The 20,915-nt window shown below is 54.4% G+C and overlaps 2 protein-coding genes across 2 annotated transcripts in view; both read left to right on the top strand.

The window, feature by feature from the left end:
• LOC142905309 (uncharacterized) overlaps window positions 1-8,266 on the top strand; it is a 30,638-nt gene extending 22,372 nt beyond the window's left edge. The window contains exons 12-15 of the mRNA XM_076052960.1: window positions 133-186; window positions 943-996; window positions 3,736-3,780; window positions 6,785-8,266. Coding sequence (XP_075909075.1) covers window positions 133-186; window positions 943-996; window positions 3,736-3,780; window positions 6,785-7,732 — 1,101 coding nt within the window. The 3' untranslated portion in view covers window positions 7,733-8,266. The remainder of the gene's footprint in view (window positions 1-132; window positions 187-942; window positions 997-3,735; window positions 3,781-6,784) is intronic.
• Window positions 7,879-20,915, top strand: part of LOC116955326 (uncharacterized) — a 47,571-nt gene continuing 34,534 nt past the window's right edge. Inside the window, exons 1-12 of the mRNA XM_076052935.1 lie at window positions 7,879-7,977; window positions 8,351-8,404; window positions 9,340-9,393; window positions 10,457-10,510; window positions 11,518-11,571; window positions 13,356-13,409; window positions 13,665-13,709; window positions 14,680-14,724; window positions 14,917-15,024; window positions 15,983-16,036; window positions 16,784-16,837; window positions 19,224-19,277. Coding sequence (XP_075909050.1) covers window positions 7,879-7,977; window positions 8,351-8,404; window positions 9,340-9,393; window positions 10,457-10,510; window positions 11,518-11,571; window positions 13,356-13,409; window positions 13,665-13,709; window positions 14,680-14,724; window positions 14,917-15,024; window positions 15,983-16,036; window positions 16,784-16,837; window positions 19,224-19,277 — 729 coding nt within the window. The remainder of the gene's footprint in view (window positions 7,978-8,350; window positions 8,405-9,339; window positions 9,394-10,456; window positions 10,511-11,517; window positions 11,572-13,355; window positions 13,410-13,664; window positions 13,710-14,679; window positions 14,725-14,916; window positions 15,025-15,982; window positions 16,037-16,783; window positions 16,838-19,223; window positions 19,278-20,915) is intronic.

Below are 20,915 nucleotides of genomic sequence, written 5' to 3' on the forward strand. Positions count from 1 at the left end.
GCTGCTACTACTGCTGCTACTGCTGTTACTCCTGCTGTTACTACTACTCCTCCTGCTGCTGCTACTACTGCTGCTGCTTCCACTGCTGCTACCGCTGCTGCTTTGCTAACGTTGGTGTATCTCTTTGTCCAGGGGCTGGAGGGACCCATGGGTGTGCAGGGAAAAAAGGGGAAATTGGGCCCCAAGGTGAGCATCACCACCACCTTTGTCATCATGCTCGCCACGCGGGTGTACACACCGGTGTGCTGTACTCGTGACGAATCGGCACGTCCTGTTTACGTGACAACCCTTACTAGTTGGCTGTGCACAGTTTCGCCACACGTGTGTACACGTGTACACACGTGTACACACGTGTGGCGAATCTGTGCACGTGTGTGCGTGCGTGTGAATTTGCGAGCGGTGGCGTAGCACTTAGCGCTCCGAACCCGGCGGCCCGAGTTTGATTCCCGCTCGTGGCCAACTCCAGTGACAATCATTTGAACCGGCCCTGGGCCTCTGCTATGTCGTCTCAGCCTTAAATGAGTACCTGGGCATGGTGTGTAAATATCAGCACTGGGGAAGCAAAGGTGGCCGGGCGTGGTATCGGCCACACCCCCCCCCCCCCCTCATGTGCCACAGTGCCGGCTTTCATTGGTGCTGCAACTCGCTGACAGCACTTGCCCCAATAGTCTGTTACAGGCTAGCTTAGCGTGCAGCTCGATCCCCGCTCATGGCTAACAGCAGTGACAATTATCTAAACCATTCCTTGTTCTCGCCGAAGTCGACTCAGCCTCAAGTAGCTGGTGCGATGTGTATACATCGCCACTGGGGAGACAAAGGCAGCCGGGCGTGGTGTTGGTCTGTGTGCCGTACCGGCCTTCATAGGTGCTCGGTAACGGCACTTGCCCCAACGGTCTGTTAAAGGCTATACGGGGGATCTTTGTCTTTTTGTTCATCCATTAGGGCGACCAGGGCGTCATTGGCTCAAAGGGCATCTCAGGATCTCGAGGCGTCCGTGTAAGTGGCTCTGCGATCGCTTCCCGACAACCGGGCATGTGCACTCACACACAGACACAACAACAACAACCGCCATTCGCCACTAAGTGGCGGTGACGTCACCACGACGCTTGTGCCAGGCCATGTGCACCTTGAGGCCACGTGAAGTGTCGAACGCCCGCTGGCAGGAGGTCACGGGGCAGACCCAGGTGCCGCGGGTCGACTGAGATGACTGAGATGACTGGCTGATGCACCACCTGTGCCCCTACTGTGCCAACCTGCTGTGCTTTAGCCACCCGGCGCGCCGCTCGTTGTTGTGAGCGTCGTTCCTCCGCCGTCCGTTGTTGTTAGAGGGCGACTTCCTCCAACTGCCAAGTAGCATCCTTCACGAGCCTCTTCCACAGAGGCCGATCTTGACACCGCTGGTACCAATCATCGGCAAGTCCGCTCAGCTCCACATCATCCTGTACCACATCACTCCATCTCTTCTCTAGCCCGTGCCGCGCCTGTATAGCCCCCTCGATCCGGCCGAACAAAAGCTGTTTAGGCATGCGATGGCTGGGCATCCGGGCTACATGGCCCAGCCAACGCAGCCTTACCTGCCGGAGGAGCTCACTGATGGGACTTTGTCCAGATCTTTCAAGGATATGTGAGCTCCTCACACAATCCAGCCTGGTTAAACCCAAGATGGGTCGTAGGCAGGCCAGCATAAATGCTTCTAACTGGCTATGATGTTCCATGAGGGGGGTCCACGTTTCGCAAGCGTAGAGAAGGGAGGGAATGGCTGTGGCCGAGTAAGACCTGAAGCTTCGTGCGAAGCGACAGACTAGGTTAGCTTCCACACAGCGTTACGCAACCGATGAAAAGATAATGCCGCTCGACTGATTCGGAATGAGACTCAAACCGGAGCCGGTCATGAGCACTGCCCAGGTATGGACACCTCTCCACAACTGCCCTATCACCAATTAGGAGTTGTGGGGGTGGAGTGTCCGATGGTAAAAAATACCCAGGCAGGTGCTTAGTTTTGGTGGGGCTGATGGTAAGGCCCCGCCTTTTAGTGGCACGCTCCAGTCTCAGCAGCAGCGCCTCCAACTCCTCCTCTGAGTGAGCAGCAATTACCAGATCATCAGCATACATAACGTGGTTGAGCAATAGGGAGCCATCCCTTGACCGCTTCCGGGCATCGATCAGCTTCCCGTTGTATCTGTACCAGATGGAAATTCCTCACAAGCTACGTGGTCGAAATAGATGTTAAATAATGTGAGAGCCAGAGAACATCCCTGATCGTGAGCAGAGGATCAGGGACTCCGAAAGCACGAAGAACAACCCAGAGCCCAGGCCTACTGATGGTATCATAGGCCTTGACCAGGTCAATAAAGCAGACACACACACAGACACACACAGACACAGAACACCGAGTGTGTATGCAGCATTGCCGCGTACAGGAGCTCTCGCCTTCAACCCAGAACCAGCAGCAGCTACAGCTGTGAATTCTCTGTCGCCTCGAAGTAAGCGCTTAATGGAATCCCGATAGGTGTCTGCTACAAGTTAGTTAGTTAACCCGCTTCATCCACCTATGGGACATTAGGCCGCAGTGATTTATCTCCACTTCTTCTCGTCCTTGGCAAGATCAGCTTAACACGTAGGCTTTCAGACATACGTGCAGACATACGTGCAGGCACACGTACGGCAGCAAGGGAACGTTGATGACCGTACCCAACTGACGATTCCCACTTGAGAACTGAACAGCGGTTGCGTGGAATGGGGCGGCGTCGCACGAGGCATTGGGACGCTGCTGGATGCTTCTGGACGCTGCCCGCGCGAGCCTCCGTCCCCGTCCGGCATGCGTTGTGCATTATTGCGACACCGTTAACCCCCCCCCCCCCGCTCTGTGCCGCACGTTATCTATTTATTTGCCGCCACGTGGTTTTCCCATCGCGCGGCTTGTTCGCGAGGAGCACGGCGACCGCAGCGTCATCGGGGACCAGACGACCGCACAGTAGAAGGCCTCCTCTAGCGAGGGTAATTGGTTTCCAGGAACCCGGTCGTTAAGTAATTTGGTTGTTAAGCGAGTTTAGGAGATGCGGTAACACCAAGAATTCAAAAGAGACGCTTCCACTTCAAAGCGCAGCAGACAACGCCCATGAATGGACGTCGCTGATTGGCCGAGGTCGGGTCAGACCGCTTTGGAGCTCGCCGATTGGCCGAAATTGGCGGTCGCGTGCTCGTCGTGAGCCCGTCGCTAACAGGGGAATGTTCGGTAGGCGAACACATTGGGGTCTATGGAGGCACTACACTGTTATACACCAGACTACAATACACTATACACTACTATACTATACACTACACTACTATACACTACTATACACTACTATACACTACACTACTATACACTACACTATACACTACTATACACTACACTATACACTACTATACACTACACTACTATACACTGTTATACACCAGACTACACTACACTATACACTACTATACACTACACTACTATAAACAACACTATTATACACTACTATACACTACTTTTATACACTACACTACTATAAACAACACTATACACTATTATACACTACTATACACTACTACTATACACTACACTACTATACACTACACTACTATAAACAACAGTATACACTATTATACACTACTATAAACAACACTATTATACACTACACTACTAGACACTAGACACTGGGCTCTAAGGGGTTCTACTGCCCTGACAATTCACCTTTAATGCCGTTCCAGGGACGGACCGGCCAACGTGGCCTCGTCGGCTTCCCGGGGGCTCCGGTGAGTTCCCTCGGCTATTGCCGGCGGCGCTGCCGCGGCACCAGCTCTCTGGTGTGGTTGTCGTGACTGTGTCACCACGGTGCGGTTGTTGTGACTGTGTCACCACGGTGTGGTTGTTGTGACTGTGTCACCACGGTGTGGTTGTTGTGACTGTGTCACCACGGTGTGGTTGTTGTGACTGTGTCACCACGGTGTGGTTGTTGTGACTGTGTCACCACGGTGTGGTTGTTGTGACTGTGTCACCACGGTGTGGTTGTTGTGACTGTGTCACCACGGTGTGGTTGTTGTGACTGTGTCACCACGGTGTGGTTGTTGTGACTGTGTCACCACGGTGTGGTTGTTGTGACTGTGTCACCGCGGTGTGGTTGTTGTGACTGTACCACCACGGTGTGGTTGTTGTGACTGTGTCACCACGGTGTGGTTGTTGTGACTGTGTCACCACGGTGTGGTTGTTGTGACTGTGTCACCACGGTGTGGTTGTTGTGACTGTGTCACCACGGTGTGGTTGTTGTGACTGTGTCACCACGGTGTGGTTGTTGTGACTGTGTCACCACGGTGTGGTTGTTGTGACTGTGTCACCGCGGTGTGGTTGTTGTGACTGTACCACCACGGTGTGGTTGTTGTGACTGTGTCACCACGGTGTGGTTGTTGTGACTGTGTCACCACGGTGTGGTTGTTGTGACTGTGTCACCACGGTGTGGTTGTTGTGACTGTACCACCACGGTGTGGTTGTTGTGACTGTGTCACCACGGTGTGGTTGTTGTGACTGTGTCACCACGGTGTGGTTGTTGTGACTGTACCACCACGGTGTGGTTGTTGTGACTGTACCACCACGGTGTGGTTGTTGTGGTAGTACCGCCACGGTGTGGTTGTTGTGACTGTGTCACCACGGTGTGGTTGTTGTGACTGTGTCACCACGGTGTGGTTGTCGTGGCTATGCCACCGCGGTGTGGTTGTTGTGACTGTACCACCACGGTGTGGTTGTTGTGACTGTGTCACCACGGTGTGGTTGTTGTGACTGTGTCACCACGGTGTGGTTGTTGTGACTGTACCACCACGGTGTGGTTGTTGTGACTGTACCACCACGGTGTGGTTGTTGTGACTGTGTCACCACGGTGTGGTTGTTGTGACTGTGTCACCACGGTGTGGTTGTTGTGACTGTGTCACCACGGTGTGGTTGTTGTGACTGTGTCACCACGGTGTGGTTGTTGTGACTGTGTCACCACGGTGTGGTTGTTGTGACTGTGTCACCACGGTGTGGTTGTTGTGACTGTGTCACCACGGTGTGGTTGTTGTGACTGTGTCGCCACGGTGCGGTTGTTGTGACTGTACCACCACGGTGTGGTTGTTGTGACTGTGTCACCACGGTGTGGTTGTTGTGACTGCACCACCACGGTGTGGTTGTCAAGGCTGTGTCGTCACGGTGTGGTAGTCGTGGTAGTGCCGCCACGGTGTGGTTGTTGTGACTGTACCACCACGGTGTGGTTGTCGTGGCTGTGTCACCACGGTGTGGTTGTCAAGGCTGTGTCGTCACGGTGTGGTTGTCGTGGCTGTACCACCACGGTGTGGTTGTTGTGACTGTGTCACCACGGTGTGGTTGTTGTGACTGTGTCACCACGGTGTGATTGTTGTGACTGTGTCACCACGGTGTGGTTGTTGTGACTGTGCCGTCACGGTGTGGTTGTTGTGACTGTGTCACCACGGTGTGGTTGTCGTGGCTGTACCACCACGGTGTGGTTGTCAAGGCTGTGTCGTCACGGTGTGGTTGTCGTGGCTGTGCCACCGCAAGGTGGCTCGGCCGCGACGTCCGGCGTTTCTCTCCGCGCACCGGCACCTTTTTCTTCGGGATTTGAAGCGAGGCCCTTCGTCCGGCAGCACGTACAGTGTGTACCGTACGTTGAACTTCTTGTGCACCGTACGTAGACAACCGTGCTAATCGGGGGTACAGGGGAAGGACAACAAACTAAACACAAATAGAAATTACATAGAAATGAGCTTTTCATCTTCCTAATACCGGAAGGAAGAGCGTTCCAGACGGGCGCAAAAGCGCGTCTGAAAGCGCCGCGCGATTTCCGGTGACCACCATCTTTGTCCCGACGGCCGAGCCAAAAGCCGCCGCCGCTGCCGCTGCTGCTGCTGCTGCTGCGAGGATGACGAACCGGAGATCGCGTGGCGATGGTTTACGCTGATGAGCAGCGTGGTTCATTTGTGGCAAATCGACGACGACGTCCGACGTTTCTCTCCACGCTGCTGTGCCGTACGGGAGTGACGTCCATCGCATGACGATAAGTGTACTAGTGAGTGTACTAGTGAGTGTACTAGTGAGTGTTCTGGTTAGAAATGATTTCAATTTACCGAGCGTCATTCATGCAATTGCCACCCCACAACGCTGCCGCTTTAATTAGCCGGTCCCTTACGCAGACGATGCAAAAACAAAACCGCCACTTAGCAAATCAAGAACTAAAAGATGAACACGCGAATGGCGAGAAAATAAAAAAAATTGCCCGTGACAATAAAAATGTATCGTCAAAGAGGAAATCAATGAAAATATTTAAATAGATCCGTTTGGTCTCCGTGCCCCCAAGACCGCAATCCCAACGTTTCGCCGGATTCCGGAGAACCTTCACTAGAGGGGGTTGGTGGCGCAGTTGTCAGAAAGAAAGCGGTGAGCCCGGTTGGACCACGATACAAAATGGCGGTCTCCGCGTGGCGCCGAGACCATCGACTACGCTCAGAGAGATGTCAACTCGAGGCCCCGAGACAACGGAGCGGGTCCCCCACCTTGAGACCGTAACTATTGTTATTCGCTTGCCATGTAGCAGGAACGGAAGAAAAAAACGTTCGAAATGTCGGGACGGCCGGCGAACGTCTCCCTCCGCCGCGACGAGTTCAGTTTCTCTCTCGCTCGCTCGCTCGCTCGCTCGGGGGTCAAAGCGCCGCGGGGCAACACTCGGCGCCGCGCGTGGCGCAGGAGTACGAGGCGGTGTGTGCGTGTGTCCGGCAGGGCGAGAAGGGCACGGGCGGGAGGGAGGGAGCGGAAGGAAAACCGGGTACCCAGGTTCCCATGCACCCATCCTGCTGCCACGCGGCACTCACACGGCAGACACCGCACTCACACCGTGTGTACACTCACACGGCAGACACCACACTCACACCGTGTACACACTCACATGGTAGACACCACACTCACACCGTGTATACACTCACACCATGTGTACACTCACACAGCAGACACCTCACTCACACCGAGTGTACACTCACACCGTGTGTACACTCACACAGCAGACACCTCACTCACACCGTGTGTACACTCACACGGCAGACACCACACTCACACCGTGTACACACTCACATGGCAGACACCACACTCACACCGTGTATACACTCACACCATGTGTACACTCACACAGCAGACACCTCACTCACACCGTGTGTACACTCACACAGCAGACACCTCACTCACACCGTGTACACACTCACACGGAAGACACCTCACTCACACCGTGTGTACACACGCACGGTAGACACCTCACTCACACCGTGTGTACACTCACACCGTGTGTACACACACACCGTGTATACACTCACACAGCAGACACCTCACTCACACCGTTATCCACCGCACTCACGGCTTGTCCACCACGCTCACGACTTGTCCACCACGCCCACCGCTTGTCCACCACGCTCACCCCTTGTCCACCACGCCCACCGCTTGTCCACCGCACTCACACCTTGTCCACCGCACTCACACCTTGGCCACCACGCTCGCCACTTGTCCACCACACTCGCCCCTTGTCCACCACGCTCACCCCTTGTCCACCACGCTCACGACTTGTCCACCGCACTCACACCTTGTCCACCACGCTCGCCCCTTGTCCACCACGCCCACCGCTTGTCCACCACGCTCGCCGCTTGTCCACCACGCTCACCCCTTGTCCACCACGCTCGTTGACGCTTCTCCCTGTCGCGTCTCCCCCTGCAGGGAGCGCCCGGAGTGACGGGGAACGCGGGGAGGAGGGGGTTCAGGGTGCGTAGATGCACACCACACAAAACAACAACAGAAACCAACACGACGGGCTTGACTGTGTGGTCTACTCGATGACCCCAGCCCTCCTCACAGGACACACATCGTTACGTCATTGCTTCTACCCAGCTGTGGTGGTGCTGGCGATGATGACGGCGCTGTTGGCGTTCAATGTGATGATGATGATGTTGTTTGCTTATGATAATGCAAATGATGATTTTAATTATGATTCTCCTGCTGCTATTATCATTCTGATGCTGATGCAGTTTACTGAAGATGAATGATGATTCCATCAATGACGATGATGATGAATGTGTAGATACTACTGCTTTTGCTGATGATATTGATGCTGATTTTGCTACGACTAATGATGATGCTACTGCTGCTGATGATGATGCTGATGATGATGCTGCTACTGCTGATGATGATACTGATGCTGATATAGCTGACGCTGCCACTGCTGATGACGCTGCTGCTGCTGGTGCTGCTGATGATGCTGCTGCTGCTGATGATGACGGTGGTTCTTCTCCATGCCACTCCCTGTAGGGCTTCAGAGGCCTACCGGGACTCAGGGGGGTGGATGGTCCCCTGGGGCCAACGGTAAGTTTGGGGAGGGGGGGGTCACGGGGTCACGGGGTCACGGGGTCGCAAAGTCACGGGGGTCATCCACGGCTTGACCAGGCACAGGGACGCGGCTGTCCTAGCGGAGGAGCTGCAACCCCGCGGCTCGCCAGGAGAAGACGACGCAGCCAACACGTTGACTCCACCTGTCCCCTCCTGCGCGGGGATACAACGTTGCTCCCTCGCACGCGGGCGTTTCCCCTGGGAGCTCCGGTTTCCTTCCTCCCGACATTCAGTAATTGGGCCGACCACAACTTCATATGCAGAGGAGCGGCAGAGCTTGGGGCAATCGTTGGTGGTGCCGGCTCCTCACCACCACCGCGTGGCTGCCGCTGCCTTCCCATTCCCTCGTCTGTGTGGTTCCTCCTCCTGGCACCTCTTCTGAGTCTTCCTCTCTCTCTCTGAGTCGTCCTCTCTCTCTCTGAGTCGTCCTCTCTCTCTCTGAGTCGTCCTCTCTCTGAGTCGTCCTCTCTCTGAGTCGTCCTCTCTCTGAGTCGTTCTCTCTCTCTCTGAGTCGTCCTCTCTCCGTCTCTACGAGAGCGAGGAGTGAGCGCTGTGTGAGCGTGGCGTTATTATTCCGAGCGCTCTGTGAGCGTGGCGTTATTATTCCGAGCGCTGTGTGAGCGTGGCGTTATTATTCCGAGCGCTGTGTGAGCGTGGCGTTATTATTCCGAGCGCTGTGTGAGCGTGGCGTTATTATTCCGAGCGCTCTGTGAGCGTGGCGTTATTATTCCGAGCGCTGTGTGAGCGTGGTGTTATTATTCCGAGCGCTGTGTGAGCGTGGTGTTATTATTCCGAGCGCTGAATCCACTCGCGGCAGTACGCCGAGCGTGGCTTTGCCGCGGGCGACGTTGCGCGGCGCTGACCCCTGTCGTGGGGGGTGTGGTGGTGTCTGACTGTGGTCGGACTTGCAGGGACCTCGCGGTTTACCGGGAACCGCCGGCAACGCGGGCAACCCGGGGGAGAAGGTAAGACGGCGAGACGGTGACGGTCACCGCCGCACCTCGCACGCCGACACCACCGTCGCCGATTGCTGCGGCTACGTTTCGGGCGATGGCCCTTATTCATGTACCTGGGAAAGTTGGCCAATTACCACTCTAGATGATAAAAAAAATACATCGGAATAGGCTTCAGCCTTTCTGGCAATTGAACAGGAGTTGTGTTAAGATGTACAAACGCCAAATAGACACCTTTTGCAAGGCATCATCAAGTCTGCATTTACCACACCATGCTGGTGGCAAAACAAACGTGGCTCTGATGATGATGATGATAGTAATAATAAAGTCCGCATCGTCTTTGAAACTGATTGGGCCTACACCGAAGGTACAGCCTCCTTCATGGCCTCGTCTCAGCACCACCGGTGGTAGTAGACCGAAGAACAACGCCAAAAGGCGAACAGCAACAGCGGCAACGCAAATATCAACGTTTCAATACCCCAGGTTTCACTCCAGTGGAGGACCTTCGACCAGCGGTGGCGTGAGTCAAGTAATTGCAGGGCTGCGTCTTTATCTGTACACTGGCTAGGAGATGTTAACTACCTCGCCTGGTGCACAGGAGGTCGTGGGTTCGATCCCGACCCTGACGCCTGCTGCTGCTGCTGTGTATTTGGAGTTTGCGTCTCTCTCTCTCATCATCATCATGGTGGCTATGAGATGTTAACTACCTCGCCTGGTACACAGGAGGTCGTGGGTTCGATCTCGACCCTGATGCCTGCTGCTGTATATTTGGAGTTTGTGGTGTCTCTCTCTCTCCCTGTGGTCGTGTGGAGTTCTCTCCGGATCCTCCGGTTTTTCCCCTCCACATTTAGAATCAACATCACCATACGTTTCGAGCAATTTGGCTGCTGCTTTACATTTCCCACGTGATGATGACAAGCCCACTTCGTTGAGCTGTCATTTGTGATGGCCAGGTCGCTTCTGAAAAAGAGCGACGTAGCTCAGTGTGGCGTCTTAACTGGTAACAAAAAAACATTTGAGTTTATTTTGAGTGTTGCACTGTGTGCATGGATTTGTGTAAAACTTCCTCTCTCAGGGCCTCCCAGGAAAGCCAGGACTGCCCGGCATACAAGGCCCCGTCGGCACCTATGTAAGTGATCCCGACACGCAGCCACAGCGGGGTATACGCGTGGCTACTCCCACCTTGCCCAACGGGATGTCTGGCGGCTCTCCGTTGTGTGATGGTTTGAGCAATCAGCCCGTCCCATGTGGCTCCCCCGTGGTACAGCGAGCGGCCTCGCAATCGGCAGGTTTCAGGTTGACACCAAGGTAGTCGAGCGGCGGGTCACCACAGTGTCTAGGGGATGTTAACCACCTCGCCTGGTACGCAGGAGAGCGTCGGTTCAATCCCGACCCCTGACGCATGCTGCTGTATATTTGGAGTTTGCGCGTCTCTCTCCCCGTGGTGGCGTGGATTTTTTTCCGGGTCCTCCAGTTTTTCCCTACACATTTATAACGATGCGTTCAGAGTCTTTGGCTGCAATAAATTCCCCTCGTGATGATGATAAGCCACTTTGTTGAGCTTTCATTTGTGATAGCGAGGTCGCTTCTGAAAAAGAGCGATGTAGCTCAGCAGCAGGCGTCAGGGTCGGGATCGAACCCACGACCTCCTGCATACCAGGCGAGGTAGTTAACATCTCCTAGCCACCGTGGCGCCCCACAACAATGGTTGTCTTCCGCCTTCGACCCACCCCACGCCATATGAATGTGGAATTTCCACCACCGCCTTTTTAGGGGCCGTAAAAAAGCTGAGGGAAACGCTCTCTCGTCGCTCGTTTAATCTGGTAATCACTCGGACCTTCCCCCCCCCCAAGTGATTAGTAACGGATTACTTCCCGGAAGTATAACGGATTACTTCCCGGAAGTATAACGGATTACTTCCCAGCAGTATGACGGATTACTTCCCGGAAGTATAACGGATTACTTCCCCGCAGTATAACGGATCACTTCCCGGAAGTATAACGGATTACTCCCCCGCAGTATAACGGATTACTTCCCTGCAGTATAACGGATCACTTCCCGGAAGTATAACGGATTACTTCCCGGAAGTAGTCCTCGCAGTGCTCCCGGCACCACTGACCCGTCCTCTCCTTGCAGGGATCTCCAGGCAGCAGTGGAGAGGGAGGCGTCACTGGTTCCCCAGGGCCAAAGGTACGAGGCCTTCCCCAGGCTTTAGCAGGGGTTTGAGCCCGGCTGCCGGGCCATGCTCGGGATGGGCGACCGGGATGGGCGACCGATAACATTCAGAATCTTGATTTGAGAATCGGAATGTTTATTTATACTGGAGGAGGAATCCGATGAGCTATGAAACTCTTTGGTCACAGATGTCCAGTCGGGGCATGGGGTAAGAATGTTACGGGTGTAGTGGCACCCACACAGACACAGCACGAACGCTGCCCAGGGCTGGTTCTTGAGGTTTGAGCTCCGTCTCCTCTCCAGCGTCCTCTCTCTCTCTCCCCGTGCTGTCTTCTTTTGTACCTCCCAGCCCCCCCCCCCTCTCTGGAAGCTTCCATCACCCCCACTCCCTTCGGCCGATCCTGACCCTTCCCCACCAGCCTTTCTCAACCGTCCTTCTGCAGTCCACCACTCGCTTCCCGCCTTTTTACCTTTCAAATATTTCCTGCAATCCCTTTCGATCTTGCCGGCCAATCACTGCCGAGGCCTTTCTGCACCCAGGTGAGGCTTCGGCCTGCTTGCTGATTGTTTGTCTGACCGTACGCTCGTGTCGGGTAAGCGGTCTTATCTCGGTCATTACACAACGACAAACACTTACAAAACACACGACAGTTGTGCAAAGTACATGAACGGTACACAAATCACCCAAACACAAACAAATACAACACTAAATCATCCCCATCCTACCAGGCAAAGCCCACTGAGGAATTACTTTTCAGACGCAACCTGGCCACCATGAATGATAGCCTGACAAATTGGTCCATCATTTGGACATTTATAGCAGCCAACATTCATCTAAATCATCTCATTGCCGGAGGAGGAATCTGATGAGCTGTGAAGCTCTTCTGCCCCAGATGTTCAGTAAGGGGGGCGCGGGATCAGAACGATACAACAACAACAAACAAACACCGATTGTGTAATCGGTTCACGTCGTTGTGGAGAATTGTAAGTAACGCGTACAAAATTAAATGTAAAGTATTGTTTTTACACATCCTCCTTTATGCGGCGATATATACATAAAATAAAAAACACAACACGTCCGTCAATAACACTGCGTGACCTGGAAAGGAAATATAAATAAATAACATCTGACGTTTCTCAGAAGAGCACGAATGGCCACTTTGTTGATGCTCGGTGGCCCAGGTGTCGTTTGCCAATGAGACTCCCAGGCTGGTCCCCCGAGTCTCTCGCCTGGCCACACAGAATCTACCTGGGTGATTGTGCTTGTGGGTGATTGTGCTCGTGGGTGATCGGTTCTCCTGGGTGGTGGGTGATCGTGGGTGGTGGTGGGTGGTGGGTGGTGGGTGATCGTTGGTGGTGGCTGGTGGGTGATCGTGAGTGGTGGGTGGTGGTTGATCGTCGGTGGTGGGTGGTGGGTGACCGTGGGTGGTGGGTGATCGTTGTTGGTGGATGATCGTGGGTGATCTTGGGTGACCGTGGGTGGTGGATGACCGTGGGTGGTGGCTGATCATGGGTGATCGTGGGTGGTGGGTGATCATGGGTGATCGTGGGTAATCGGTGCTCATGCACCATTGTCGACCAGCAGCAACAACATTACCAAATTCTTTGTTTTACACGATGATGCTCGTGTGTTGTGTTGTGACGATGACGACGAAGATGACGACGACGAAGATGACGACGACGAAGATGACGACGACGAAGATGACGACGACGAAGATGACGACGAAGACTGATGACGATGATGACGAAGACGATAATGATGACGATGATGATGAATCTGCTGTTAATGTGCGTGGCAGGGCGAGGTGGGGAAGCAGGGAGCTCCGGGGAAATCGGGACAACCTGGACTTAAGGTGGGCCTGGAGCGGTGTCGATCGCGTTCACGACATCAGCAGTGACCAAAACATTTGTGTGGTTTTTTTTGCTTGAGCCCGGTACGAGCCAGTTTGCTTAAAAAAAAAACGGCGCATTTGTTCTGGTGGCAACCCGATTCGTTTTTGGCCGTGTCTGGTGGTGGAGGGTTCACAGCTCCAGTGGACACCTCACGTGATGGCCGAACGCAGGACGAACGTGCTCTTGAACCTTGTTTGTCTTCTTCCCTCTCGAAGGGACCCCGAGGGAACCCTGGAAACTCCGGGAAGCCAGGTCCCCAGGTGAGTGAGCCGCTCGAGTCCTAGACATGCAGAGCCTGCGTGGTGCAGACTTAACCATAACCCTACCACGACTACTAAGCTACTCTTGTTATTTAAAATAGTTAACGCCCCCACTGAGCTATATAGATATTTTTGTGAAGCGACCGGGCTGTCACAAACGATAGCCCAACCAAGTGTGCTTATCATCATCAACATCGTCACGTGGAAGTTTATAGCAGCCAAATTACTCTAAATGCGTGACATCGATTCTAAAATGTGAAGGGAAAAACCGGAGGACCCGGAGACAAATCCAGCCGACCACGGGGAGAGAGACACCGCAAACTCCAACTATAAAGACGTCGGGGTCACGATCGAACCCACGACCTCCTGTATACCAGGCGAGGTAGTTAACATCTCGTGACCGTGGCGCCCCTGATAACAGTCAACTCGTAATGTGACACCGCCGTCACTACCGCACGGTGCCCGCTGCTCGCTCTCATCGACAGAGAGAGGATGACTCGGAGGGTGCACCAGGAGGAGGATCCATGGAAAAGCAGGAGGGCAGCCACACGATGAGCCGGCAACCGACAATTGCCCAAGCTCTGCGGTCCTCTATGTATGAATGTTTTATCGGCCAAATAATGAGCGTTCATACACGTGTGGGAGGAAACCGGAGCAGCCGGAGAAAACCAACGCCTGCGAGGGGGAAATGCTCTATCCCGTACATTTTTGTCCGCGCCGCCTTTGACCTGGCGAGTTGCGGGGGGGGGGGGGAGCTTATGGCCCCTCGATGCCCGCCCACGGGGAAGGGAGGGAGTTTGACGCGACATCAGCGTGCGATCCACCAGACCTGGATTGCAGGCCGCGTGCATAGCCGCCGTGTAAAAGCCCGAACCTCGACCCCAACGGGAAGGGGAATCGCCGGCCCGGATCGCCGCACGCTGCGCCGGCAGCCCCCCTGATCCGTGACGCCCCCTCTGCCCGCCTCTAGGGGAAGCAAGGGCAGCCTGGAGCCAAGGGCTTTCAAGGGCAGCCGGTGAGTACGGCCGCACGGGCAGCCTCCGGAGACGACACCCAACGGCTCGCTTCTCAGTGCGGTAAAACGCAGCGACGACATCAGCCGCCAGTTGCCCCCCCAACAACGTGAAGTGACGTCACGGGGTGTCGACGGGCCGCCCCCCCCCACGGCGTTCCCCCCTCTCTCTCTCCCCCCCTCCCCCACCTCTAGGGCCTCTCTGCAAAACCCGGAGTGGATGGTGAGACGGGGAAACCAGGCCCGCCCGGGAGCCTCGGCCCCACAGGCCCGAGAGGCCCTCCCGGGCCGCTGGGCCTACAGGTGAGATGACCCCCCCCCCCGAGTGACCGCCCCCCCATGTCCCCCCCCCCCCCCACCTCTCCTCCCCATGCCTCCAGTTTGTTTCACTTTTCCCAAACGGCAAATTCGAGCCGAGCTCGCCCCGGTGAGACTATCGCAGTTCGCCTGGTGTGTGTGTGCATGCCGTGTGTGTTCATGCCGTGTGTGTGTGTGCGTGCCGTGTGTGTTCATGCCGTGTGTGTGTGCATGCCGTGTGTGTGTGTGTGCATGCCGTGTATGTGCATGCGTGCCGTGTGTCTGTGTGTTCATGCCGTGTGTGTGTGTGTTCATGCCGTGTGTGTGTGTGCATGCCGTGTGTGTGTGTGTGTGCATGCCGTGAAGGGTGTGTGTGTGTGCATGCCGTGTGTGTGTGTGCATGCCGTGTGTGTGTGCATGCGTGCCGTGTGTCTGTGTGTTCATGCCGTGTGTGCGTGCCGTGTGTGTGCATGCCATGTGCGTGCCGTGTGTCTGTGTGTTCATGCCGTGTGTGTGCATGCGTGCCTTGTGTCTGTGCGTTCATGCCGTGTGTGCGTGCCGTGTGTGTGTGCATGCCGTGTGTGTGCATGCGTGCCGTGTGTGTGTGTGTACATGCCGTGTGTGTGTTCGTGCCGTGTGTGTGTGCATGCGTGCCGTGTGTCTGTGTGTTCATGCCGTGTGTGTGTGCTGTGTGTGTGTGCATGCCGTGCGTCTGTATGCGTGCCGTGTGTCTGTGTGTTCATGCTGTGTGCGTGTGTGCCGTGTATGTGTGCATGCCGTGTGTGTGTGTGCCGTGTGTGTGTGCGTGCCGTGTGTGTGTGTGTTCATGCTGTGTGCGTGTGTGCATGCGTGGCGTGTGCGTGCCGTGTGTGTGTGTGTGCATGCCGTGTGCGTGTGTGCCGTGTGTGTGTGCGTGCCGTGTGTCTGTGTGTTCATGCTGTGTGTGTGTGTGCCGTGTGTGTAGGGTGAACAAGGTGACCCCGGTCTGGACGGCCAACCTGGAGACAAGGGAGATGTGGTAATAGAACGACAACAACAATCACAACAACAATAACCACAACAACAACTACCACGACATTAACATCACAAATGGAAACTTGAAAAATTCTCCAGTAGAAGCGGTGGTCCTGAACAGACCGTAACAGCGGATAACGACGCACAGAGACTCATAGATACCCATAGAGATCCAGACTCACAGAGATGCACAGAGACTCATAGATACCCATAGAGATCCAGACTAATAGAGATGCACAAAGACTCAAAGACCCATAGAAACGCAAAGACTAACACTGCCCAGACTCAACACTGCCCATAGACTAACACTGCCCATAGACTCAACACTGCCCATAGACTCAACACTGCACCTAGACTCAACACTGCCCATAGACTCAACACTGCCCATAGACTCAACACTGCCCACAGACTCAACACTGCCCATAGACTCAACACTGCCCATAGACTCAACACTGCCCATAGACTCAACACTAACCATAGACTCAACACTGCCCACAGACTCAACACTGCCCATAGACTCAACACTACCCATAGACTCAACACTGCCCATAGACTCAACACTGCCCATAGACTCAACACTGCCCATAGACTCAACACTGCACCTAGACTCAACACTGCCCATAGACTCAACACTGCCCACCGTAAGTTCAACACACGTACGTACGTTCCTGACGACGCAGAAGAATTTGGCGGGGTAAACTCCGCTCGCTCTGTCCCCCTTCTCATCCTCGTTTGTCCCTCCGCCCGCCAGGGAGGACGGGGCCCCCCCGGGGATCCAGGAGTGGCCGGGCTCGACGGGGAGCAGGTGAGCGATGTCGCTGCTCTATTGGCACGGCGCACCATCGCGTTGTGACATCTTCACTACATCCATGGGCGCCTTTTTCACCGCCCTGAATGAGTCTCAAGCGGCGTGGCTACACAGCGAAGTTCATCGCAGTAACTGAAGACGGGAGATGTTGATGTTGTTGTTGTCTTCCTCGCACTGAAGACGGGAGATGTTGTTGTTGTCTTCCTCGCACTGAAGACGGGAGATGTTGTTGTTGTCTTCCTTGCACTGAAGACGGGAGATGTTGTTGTCTTCCTTGCACTGAAGACGGGAGATGTTGTTGTTGTTGTCTTCCTTGCACTGAAGACGGGAGATGTTGTTGTTGTCTTCCTTGCACTGAAGACGGGAGATGTTGTTGTTGTTGTCTTCCTTGCACTGAAGACGGGAGATGTTGTTGTTGTCTTCCTTGCACTGAAGACGGGAGATGTTGTTGTTGTTGTTGTCTTCCTCGCACTGAAGACGGGAGATGTTGTTGTTGTCTTCTTCGCACTGAAGACGGGAGATGTTGTTGTTGTCTTCCTCGCGAAGATGGGAGATGTTGTTGTCTTCCTTGCACTGAAGACGGGAGATGTTGTTGTTGTTGTCTTCCTTGCACTGAAGACGGGAGATGTTGTTGTTGTCTTCCTTGCACTGAAGACGGGAGATGTTGTTGTTGTTGTCTTCCTTGCACTGAAGACGGGAGATGTTGTTGTTGTCTTCCTTGCACTGAAGACGGGAGATGTTGTTGTTGTTGTTGTTGTCTTCCTCGCACTGAAGACGGGAGATGTTGTTGTTGTCTTCTTCGCACTGAAGACGGGAGATGTTGTTGTTGTCTTCCTCGCGAAGATGGGAGATGTTGTTGTCTTCCTTGCACTGAAGACGGGAGATGTTGTTGTTGTTGTCTTCCTTGCACTGAAGACGGGAGATGTTGTTGTTGTTGTCTTCCTCGCACTGAAGACGGGAGATGTTGTTGTTGTTGTTGTTGTTGTCTTCCTTGCATTGAAGACGGGAGATGTTGTTGTTGTCTTCCTCGCACTGAAGACGGGAGATGTTGTTGTTGTCTTCCTCGCGAAGATGGGAGATGTTGTTGTCTTCCTTGCACTGAAGACGGGAGATGTTGTTGTTGTCTTCCTTGCACTGAAGACGGGAGATGTTGTTGTTGTTGTCTTCCTCGCACTGAAGACGGGAGATGTTGTTGTTGTCTTCCTTGCATTGAAGACGGGAGATGTTGTTGTTGTTGTCTTCCTCGCAATGAAGACGGGAGATGTTGTTGTTGTCTTCCTTGCACTGAAGACGGGAGATGTTGTTGTTGTCTTCCTTGCACTGAAGACGGGAGATGTTGTTGTTGTCTTCCTTGCACTGAAGACGGGAGATGATGTTGTTGGAGATCTCTCACTGGGACGCTATCACAGTCGCCCCGAGACCTCCCCGAGGGACAGACTGTGACGTTGCAGCACTTTATAATGTGAACAACTTGAAAGAATCATTATATTTTAACACATCAAAACAATTTATGTAAAAATATTTTTAGTAGAAAAATAATTTCTCACCTCCAGCTGCTAGTGGACGAACCGCGCCTGCAAGAGATGGTAGCTCAACGGAGTGGATCATCGTCGTCATCATCACGTGGACATCTATTGCAGCCAAATGCTCTAAGTACATGATTCTAAATGTGGAGGGGAAAAAACGGAGGACCCAGAGAAAAATCCACGCGACCACGGAGAGAGAGACACAAACTCCAAATATACAGCAGCAGCAGCATACAGCAGCAGCAGTAGTATACAGCAGCAGCAGTATACAGCAGCAGCAGGCGTCAGGGTCGGGATCGAACCCACGACCTCCTGTATACCAGGGGAGGTAGTTAACATCTCCTAGCCACCGTGATGATGATGAGAGAGAGAGACACGCAAACTTCAAATATACAGCAGCAGCAGGCGTCAGGGTCGGCATCGAACCCACGACCTCCTGCATATCGGGCGAGGGAGTTAACATCTCCTAGCTACCGTGGCGCCCCAACGCTCCTATTGGACGAACCGCGCCTGGGAGGGACTTTAATCCACCACAGGCTCATTCGTCACGAGCGAGCGAGCTGTTTGACTTCCAGCGTTATGTTGGGCGCTTTCTTCGCACGTGCATACGCGTTGCGTGCGCGTGTTGAACTTCTTTCGCCACCGTACGTAGGCTACCGTGCCAATCAGAGGCTATACGGGGGTGGAATCTCTGTCTTGCTCGCTAGAAAGGAACTTGAAAGTCCCGTTTGGCCCTCGGTGAGCAAATGGGGCCCCCCATGCCTGGCCTGGCTCTCTGGTTTCGTTTGGAGCAAGCGCCCTCCAGTTGCCGAGTCTTGAGACTCAGTGAGGCCTTCTGTCCGTGTCTTCCCGTCTAGGGCCTTCCCGGTGGAGATGGGGTGAAAGGAGAGACGGGATCTAAAGGACCTCTGGTATTTACTCTCTGGATGTCGCGCAAATCTCTGTCAGCTGTTTACTGTGCCTAAAATCTGTGCGTGTCTGTGTGTGTGTCTGTCTGTGTGTGTGTGTCTGTGTGTGTGTCTGTCTGTGTGTGTGTCCGGCAAAACAACCCCCTACCTCCTCGCGGTGCCGGACGGGCAACTCTGTCGTGGACAGTGCTGTGGGGGGAGTTCCAATTTTGATTGGCTCCTCCCCTCATGGCATATGTGTCCACCACAGGGGCTAAACGGGGGCTCTGGACGGGTGCGAGGGGCTGGTAACCCCTCCACCTTCAATTAATTACCACAAAACCACGAATTAAAGTGAAATATGTAACAACTAAGCTTGTGCCGGAGGCCCCGGGGGGCCAGGCGTCTATGACGTCTCCTGGCCAAACCCCAATTGGCGGAGCCAGGAGATTGAATACCTACCCTCGGGGCTACTCCAGAAACAACGAAAAGCCACTACGGGTGGCCACGTGGAATGTTCGAACGCTCACTGCAGAGGAGAGGCTGCCACTCCTCTGTCGGGAGCTGGACCGGTACCGCCTGGATCTATGCGGCATTCAGGAGGTCCGGTGGACCGGCTCTGGCTCCTGCCACCATGAGGGGTGGACAGTCCTCTACTCGGGGCAGCAGACTGCCAAACAACAGGGTGTGGGTCTTCTTTTGAACAAAAGAATGAAGGGGGCGTGGGAGCGTGGCGGTGAGGTGTGGGAAGCTGTAAGCCCCAGGCTACTTTGGGCTCGCCTTCCCATCAACCGGAGGCGAGGAATGGTGGTCGTGGTTACTTATGCCCCCACCGAAGATGAACATCCGTGGAGGGATGCAGGCAAAGCCGATGAGTCAGATGCCTTCTATGACCTCCTGTCACAGGTGCTGGCTAAAGTGGCCCCTCGGGATAGAGTCATCATGTTGGGTGACTTCAATGCCCGAGTTGGTCATGATACTGGCACCTGGTCTGGAGTGATTGGAGGGCATGGGCCAGATCAGCTCAATAACAATGGTAGGAGGCTGCTAGATTTTTGTGCAGCCCATGGGCTTGTAATTACCAACACGCTGTTCCGGCATCGGCGCATCCACACAACATCATGGATGCATGCCGGGTCCAAGCAAGAACATCTGCTGGACTACATAGTGACGGACCAGCGAATGCGAGCCCATGTCCTTGACACCAGGACCTACCGTGGAGCTGATCTGCCCTCTGACCATCGACTAGTCATCTGTAAGATGCGCCTGCCATTCTTCCACTCCGGTGGTGGGTGTACACCCAGGACCCCATTCCAACCTAAAGTGGCCTGGTCTCAGTTATCTGATGAAAGTTGCAAGCGAGAATTTCATCATCGCTTGCGGCTGGGATTGGCATCGTCCCCGACTCCTCCTGATGTCGAGGGTAAATGGGCGAGGTTTAGGACTGTGACTCATGCAGCTGCAATGGCTGCTTTGGGTACGCGGTCCAGACCTCCCCAGACACCCTGGATGACAGAGGAGTTGTTCAGGATGGTTGAGAAAAAGCGACAGGCCCACTGTCATCGGCTACAGAATCCCACGTCAGAGAATGAGGAGGCTTACCGCAGCCTTCGCTCGGAGGTTCGGAGAGCCGTGAGGCGCTGCAAGGATGGGTGGTGGTCG

The sequence above is a fragment of the Petromyzon marinus genome, chromosome 59 (genome assembly GCF_048934315.1).
Source record: "Petromyzon marinus isolate PM22_M1 ecotype Great Lakes invasive population chromosome 59, UKy_Petmar_22M1.pri1.0, whole genome shotgun sequence".
NCBI classification, from domain to species: domain Eukaryota; kingdom Metazoa; phylum Chordata; class Hyperoartia; order Petromyzontiformes; family Petromyzontidae; genus Petromyzon; species Petromyzon marinus.